Here is a 7,798-nt window from a genome sequence, read left to right as displayed (position 1 = left end):
CTTTAAGCACAACATTTTTAAAAAAAAAAAGGTTTTTTTTTCTTTTTTAAATAAATTTTCTATACAGCTTTCTTTCTACTGTTTTAACTATGTTCCATTTTTTTAATTATCTTTTTTAATTCACCTATAAACTTAAAAACATGCCTTACTCATGAATCGTGGATATAAACTCTGGAGTTTCGACATAAAATAATGCACTGTAATTGAATAAACAATAAATTTTTAATTTAAGAAGGAATAAGCCTAATTTTTTTTAAATTTTAATTACATTTTTAAAAAATTTGGATTGTTATCATCAAACTGATCTATTTGGAACTGATAATATATACATATATATATTTTGGTACAACTTTTGTAAAATATATATCAGATATAACCTTAATAATAGATTATTATAGTTACATCAGTTTTACTATGTAGACCCATTAAATAATTTAAAAGATGTGTTAAAATTTTTAATCATTTTAACCGAAGAAAATCACAATTTTGGGCCCAGCAGTCTTCTAAGGATAGTAGTAACCCGTGCTTGAATTCTAGAGGTAAGCTAAGGGTTAAAAATATCGATTTGGATTATATCACCCCTTATTTTTTATTTTATTTTATTTTTCAAAGAAAAATTTGGAGACTACTCGCTATTAATAAATACTTTCATATCATTGTATATTTATAAATTCGGGTGGACTTCCTTTCTATAATTGGAATTTTCAAATACAATAAATGAAAATTTAAGTCACTTTTTAAAGTTAAATTTTAAATTATAAAAATGTTTTCTTACAATTTTTAATATTTTAAAATATTAAATATATGCAATTTATAGATTTTTTTTTCTTTTACAGATTAGATGAAAATGCCGAAAAAGTCATGGAATCATTATGAATAATTTTGTTAGCAATTTCAAATAAACAGTGTTAATTTCAATAAAATTTTACTATATCGGAATAAATAAAAAACTAATTCGGAAGATAATAACTGTCACTTCCCTAGAGATGTTGTAATGTCGCTTGCCTTTGGATAATAAATAACTAATAAGCAACTGAATAAAGAAAAGAAATTAGGCATGTCCCTGATAATCGCTCGTCTTGTCCCCTAGCAAGGGTTTTGCCGCTTTTCCAATTAAACCCCAAAAAAAAAAGAGCAAGCGCAAAGCCTGGGTTTCTCTCTTCACTCAAAATACCTTATTTTTATTTTAATTATTATTTTGAATTTCTATAATTTTCAATATTTCCCCTTCGCACTCCGTTCGGCGTCTGAGAAAATCGAATTTGAAAATCTACGGAATTTATTCGTTTAATCAGATTTGCTAGCGAGGGAGAGAAATGGCGGAGGTGACGACGCGTAGCCGCGGGGAGCTGACGCCAGAAGAAGAGAGGGTTTTGATCAGAGACATTGCGATTTCCTCCGAAGCTTCTAGCAAAGAAGGCGATACATTTTTTCTCATCAATCAAAGGCTCCTCTCCTCTCTATCTTTTTTTTTTGTTTTATATTTATTTTCTTATATATCTTGAATTTTTTGTGTTTAGTTTCATATTTAGGGGAATTTACTGGTTTAGAGTGCTATTTGAAGGTTCATTTCTTCATAGTTGGTAACAGAAAGATTAGTAGTTGAAATTTTAACAATTTTATAATTGTAATTTTACATGTGAAAAACTTAGGGGATGTATGGGACAGGGTTACTGCAGCTTTTAATCCACCGCTACATTGAAAAACACTAGATGTTAAGTATAAGTGGGCAAGTTCTTGGAAAAACATTAGCTGCCTAGTAAATGTAGGTGTTTACATTTAGCTGTTGTGCTCTCACAATTAGGTTGAATCATTGAAGTTACAAACACACACACACTCTTTAGTTGATTATTTTGCTTATAATTTGATTGATTAGAATTAAATATGAGTGCTTACAAGTCATGATGTTATTTTATGAGATTGGCCGGTCATAAGCATTTTCATCCCCGGTTGAGGAGGTCATACCATGTCAAACACCTTTTTGAATTTAATGTATACATGATGGGGTTTTATTGATTTGGATGTAGATGAGCTGGTATGCTTTGCTGAAAAATTATGTCACTTTGTTATGGTTATAGTGATTTAAATTTTAAGCTTTGACAGTGTAACATACTGAGCTGTGGGAGTAAGTGTCAATTTAAGGACTTCATTTAAGGACTTAAGTAATCTGCATTTGGGAAATATGTTTTTTAATGCCTTCCTTTGTTGGGTCATGACAGATGGTGGCAACATTGGATTGATTATGTAAACCAAGATCAGCCAAATAACACAGGCGATGGATCCTCTTTGTTGGAACATTTCAATTCAGCTGGTTCAAGTGCGTCAAAGAGGCCTTCTGGTATTGATAATTCTGATTTGGTAAATGATGCAACAGCGGAGGACCCTGGCGCCGGCCCTGAAATTGTGGATACTTTGCTGGAAGGCCGAGATTATATACTGCTTCCACAAGAAGTTTGGAACCAATTGCATTCATGGTGAGTTATTATTATGTGTGGAATTTTACACGATGCTAGATATCACGATGCTCTTTATGTGATTTATTTCTGTCATCCAATTGTGATCTGAATGTAAGTACTAGAGAATCATTGGTGGTCTCTGTTTGGTTAAGGTATGGAGGTGGCCCGACATTGGCAAGGAAAGTAATCAGTTCAGGTCTCTCTCAGACAGAGTTGGCTGTAGAGGTGTATCCTCTGCGCCTTCAACTACTTGTGATGCCAAGAGGTGAATGCTCTACCATAAGAATAAGCAAAAAGGTACTGTTTGAAGTGGGTTTTGATATATTACTCTTTTCAGCTTTTAATGCTGCATGTTGTTTTATGGTATACTCAAGCAATTAATAATATCTATCTGAAGATTAAACTATTTTGAGCAGGAAACCATTGGAGAACTTCATCGAAGAGCTTGCAGTATTTTTTATCTTAATTTAGAACAAGTAAGAATCTAAATATACCAGCACTTCTTTGAACTTGATGATTTTTTATTCTCTTTAAGCTTTTTTCTAGTGAGAGATCTACTTTTCAAATTGATACTTTTCTCTTTCACAGATATGCATTTGGGATTACTATGGCCATCGGAAACATGCTCTGATGAATGACATGGATAGAACACTTGATGATGCCAACATACAGATGGATCAGGATGTGGGTTCCTTTATGCTGCACCGTTTAGATGTCATCGTCTGACTAGAAATCTGTTACTCAGCGACAATTAAATTTATCCCAATTAGATATTTTTGCATTTAGCCTTTCATCCCTGAGAGTTATATATTTACCTTATTTTATTTATTTTTTAAATAAAATAAGTTGTACTGAAATCAGTACTTGTATTAAACAAATTAAAACTCATTGTAGGAGTAAACAGTCTATAAGTTTTCAGGGACGATCACATTGTTTCAGAACCATAATATTTTCAATAGGCTAGGAATCTAAGATGATGTAATTTTCTATTTACCAGGTTACAAGTATATCAAGCATTTCATGTTCTAACATAGATATTTTTCACCCTTTTTTAATCATTTGTCGCAGATTCTGGTGGAGGTCCTTGACAATGTCAACGGTACTAATTGCAAGAGTTCTATTCAGGACAATGGATTTGCAGAGAAGAAAGCTTCTTCTGTTCTTGTAGAGCCTTCTAAGTCAAGCTTATCAATTGCAGGAGGTTGGTCTGCAAGCAAAGGTACTTCCAGGAACCACAGCTCAGAGATTTCAACAAGTCCAAACTTGGCATCTGCTAGAGACTCGGATAATACGCTTGGCTCCAGTGGCGTTACCACAAGAGGAGCTTCTGTTGGTCTGACTGGGTTGCTGAACCTTGGGAATACCTGCTTTATGAATAGCGCAATTCAGTGCCTTGTTCATACACCGGAATTTGCTAGGTATTTTCGGGAAGATTATCGTCGAGAGATAAATTGGCAAAACCCATTGGGCATGGTTGTAAGTTCTGACATCTACGTACATGCTAAGCAGTTAAGCTTTTGCTTGGAAGAATGATTCCCCAACCCTTCAAAACTCTCTTCCTTTCCTTGCATACAGGATGGCATGTTAGAGCTTTAATATTATTGCTTGGCCCTTACCTTTAATATAAACTTTTGTGTTAAAAAAGGCCCTTACATTTAATATAAGTTTTTGAGCTAGAAAAGTAACTTAAGATGGCAGCAGAGTACTTTTATCTATTGGTTCTTGTTTGTATTTGTGTGTGGATCCTTTTGAGAAAACTGTTAACTAAATTCAGCCTTGCACATGAGGGAGCCTAGTAAAGAGTAAAAACTATTGTTAAGCCCTCAATATCAGCTAAAGCTTGATTGCTGATGACTCAATAGTCAGAAATTCGTCTTAAATAGCCATATTAGATACTAAATCAATTTAGGTGATACCATTACTTTTTCTCAAGTGTGGGCATCATGGAGTACTAGTAAATGGTCAAGATGTGTCCTAGAAACTCAATGACTAGAGTCATATTTAAGATGGAAGGTCAAACAGCCTTGAAAGTTCAATCTATTAGCTAGAGAGGCCTGGCTAATATGAATAACGTTACAAATAATTGAATTGATCCAAGATGGCAATAACAAAACTATATAGTATTAAATAGTATTAGTGAAAATTAGAACTGTATCATTTATCAGGCAGTGGGTTTTCTTAGCTAGGTTGGTAGATTCTAGTTGAATTCTAGGAAATGAATTTGAGCTAATAATGGACCTCCAAATATAATCTTCAGACATAAATTTATGTATCTTTAATGATTTGTTGATGTGTATAAAATATTTTTCTGTTCAAATCTATTTATTTTAAGAAGTCCATCCACTCTTGATGATTTTTCATGAGTGTATGATTGTTGTCTTGTTATAATACTGAGTTGAAGTGGTCTTATATAGGGTGAACTAGCTGTAGCATTTGGTGAGTTACTTCGAAAGCTATGGGCACCAGGACGAACCCCAGTTGCTCCTCGGCCATTTAAAACAAAGCTTGCTCGCTTCGCTCCTCAATTTAGCGGATACAATCAACATGATTCTCAGGTTTATCATGTGACGTACATTTTCTTTTGCTTCAATTATTACATACAATTGTATCAGCCAAATGACTTCCAATTATTTCAGGAGCTTTTAGCATTTTTGCTAGATGGTCTTCACGAAGATCTAAATCGTGTCAAACACAAACCTTATATAAAGTCTAAAGATGCAGATGGCCGACCAGATGAGGAAGTTGCCGATGAGTATTGGGCAAATCACATTGCACGCAATGATTCAATTATTGTTGATGTCTGCCAAGTGAGTATTGTGTTATTGTTATATTAGTACTTGGATATTGCTTATGCTTGAGCTTCAAGAGTAAAAAATTTAACGCAACAGTATCTACTAAACTGTTGTGGTCACTGTGTTGTGAAACATGTCAAAGGCTTGGCACTTGTCATCAATCAACAGACTATTTTGTTTAGTTATATTGCATACCTACATTATTAAACAGATATCAACCTGTTTTCCATCTGGTATGAGATGGTGACATTCTCCCAATACCTTTTGTGGGCCCATTTACACCGCCCCCTTACGATCATGATAACGGATATGATGCATTTTTCTTGTTTTGGTTCACCAACATTTGAAACCAAAAATATTCATGTTCTCAAATAAATTGAATATGATTGTATTGAATATTCAATGTTTTTTGTTTGCACGTGCTTTGAAATTCTACTGACTACTAGGGATTGCTTATAAGAATTTGACAGATCGTACACAGATTTATGTCCAAGTACTTTAAATGTCGCAAACCGAATATCAGTTGTGTTTACAGAAGTTTAAAGACTATTGCAGTTCTATTTAGAAACTTAAGGTTCCTTTTTTTTTTTTTTTTGGGTGTCAATTTCCTCCAAAAAATTTTTAAGAAAATGATTGCAATTAAATTATTCTGCCCATCAAGTGAAAATAGCACCCTTTCATCCAAAGTTTTCAATGAATCATAATTCTTTGTACAAAATTAGTACTGATATATTTTCCCACATTATGTTCTTTCATGGTTATGCATCTATATCTTTGATGCTTCTCCTTTTCTTAAAGCTTTGAAAGTTGTAAAGAAAGACTGGTCTTATGTGGCTGAATATGCTCACGAATCATATTTCCATTCACCGATGGCAAATGTACATCTTGCTGGTCTTTTGGAAAAGCCTCAAGTAAGAAAATCCGATAAGGAACTTTGTTTTTAAATGATAGGCCGTCTGCCTCCAAATTTCTCCCTCTCCTCATAATTTCTTATTGTTCATGTATCATCTTAAATTCTTTTGCCAAGGATATCTCATTGTTGACTTTTAGTTTGTCGACTGAGACCAAGTGTTAAATTGCAGATTCTTTCAAGACAATTCTGCACCGATTTTGAGTTAATAAAAATTGGTTAAAATTTTAAATTTGGGACTTCTAGTCTTTACTGATTGGTATTGTCACTGTTCTTTGCGTCTTATTTCCAGTGTTGCTGTTATTATTATAACATTGTTGTTTTTGTTGCTGGTCCTACTGCTTCTGGTGTTGTCCTTATAATTAATAGACGTCCTATTGATTTACGTTCCTAACACAAATGATGAAAATTTTTACTCATTTCTGTGTTTTTATCTGTGATTTCTGTTTTTAAGGGCCAATACAAATCGACTTTGGTTTGTCCTGTATGTAATAAAGTTTCGGTCACATTTGATCCCTTCATGTACCTTTCCTTGCCACTCCAAGCTACTACTACCCGTACTATGACAGTGACAGTTTTCACTAGTGATGGAAGTGCGCTACCATCAACTTATACTGTTACAGTTCCAAAGCACGGACGTTGTAGGGACTTGATCCAAGTGCTTGGCAACATTGGTTCCTTGAAGCAAAGTGAGGAACTTAAGGTTGCAGAGGTTTGTACAATTAGACACATTGTTTGCTTCTGTTCATGGGACCAATTGTTGGAGTTAAAAGTGGGTTAAGTTATTTCAATGTTGTTTGCAGATACAAAACCATTCGATTCAAAGATTTCTGGACGATCCTTTAATTTCATTATCCACAATCAAAGATGATGACCACCTTGCTGCTTACAGGGTTCCAAAATTGGTGAAGAAGGCAGTATTCCTCCAGTTGATACACCGCCTCCAAGAACAGTAAGTTTAGGCTGCTAGACCGGTAGATGACATTCATTATAGGCATGTAAAAAGTAGCTGCATTCCCTCATATTTGTTTGGTCATCAATTCTTCAAACATCTTAAGTTGATTGTTTCTACTGCTCCTATAAACACCGTAGAGAACCCAAAGAATCACATTTTGTTCTTTTTGTTGCTCTGGTCAATTATTTTAATTCCAATTGACATTCTGCAACAGTTCAAATGAAAATCCCGAGTAGAATTAATTTGTTCTAGTTTGTAAAGGTCTTGTGTGAGGATGCTTCTAATTCAATTTTCCATTTTCTTAACTGCTTCTTAGGGAACCCGGTGCTGCTCAAACCACTTCACAATGGAAAGCATATGGAACACCTCTTGTCTCATCAATCTCACGTGATGATGTAATTTCAAGTGGCAAAATACAGTCTACTGTTCAGAGAATGTTGTCTCCTTTTCTGAAAAAAGAGAGTCTTATGCATGCGGATAGTTTTGATCCAAGTTCAATGGTGACAACAGTCGACCCATCTGGTGAAGCACATAGCAATTCTTCATCAAACATAGCAAAGGAGGATGCTAGTAGTTCGAAAGCAGTGACATTGCCAAATTTACCTCTTCGATTGGTTGACGAAAGTAATGTGTGCTTTGACCTGTAACCTTAAAAGCTTTAAAAGCCTTATATATTCTTTTTTTT

At 34.2% G+C, this 7,798-nt stretch overlaps 1 protein-coding gene across 1 annotated transcript in view; it reads left to right on the top strand.

Moving 5' to 3' along the window:
• The first annotated feature begins 981 nt into the window (after positions 1–981).
• Positions 982–7,798, top strand: part of LOC18037899 (ubiquitin carboxyl-terminal hydrolase 5) — an 8,693-nt gene continuing 1,876 nt past the window's right edge. The window contains 12 exon segments of the mRNA XM_006430440.2: positions 982–1,447; positions 2,220–2,474; positions 2,609–2,753; positions 2,873–2,932; positions 3,045–3,140; positions 3,525–3,932; positions 4,871–5,011; positions 5,093–5,263; positions 6,613–6,870; positions 6,962–7,110; positions 7,430–7,757; positions 7,760–7,798. The exon segment at positions 7,760–7,798 is cut by the window's right edge and continues 188 nt beyond it. Of these exon segments, the coding sequence (XP_006430503.2) occupies positions 1,317–1,447; positions 2,220–2,474; positions 2,609–2,753; positions 2,873–2,932; positions 3,045–3,140; positions 3,525–3,932; positions 4,871–5,011; positions 5,093–5,263; positions 6,613–6,870; positions 6,962–7,110; positions 7,430–7,757; positions 7,760–7,798 (2,181 nt within the window). The 5' untranslated portion in view covers positions 982–1,316.

Source organism: Citrus clementina, unplaced genomic scaffold, assembly GCF_000493195.1.
Source record: "Citrus clementina cultivar Clemenules unplaced genomic scaffold, Citrus_clementina_v1.0 scaffold_6, whole genome shotgun sequence".
Lineage (NCBI taxonomy): Eukaryota > Viridiplantae > Streptophyta > Magnoliopsida > Sapindales > Rutaceae > Citrus > Citrus x clementina.
The sequence above is the reverse complement of the archived record's forward strand: the minus strand, read 5'-3'. Positions and strand labels throughout refer to the sequence as shown.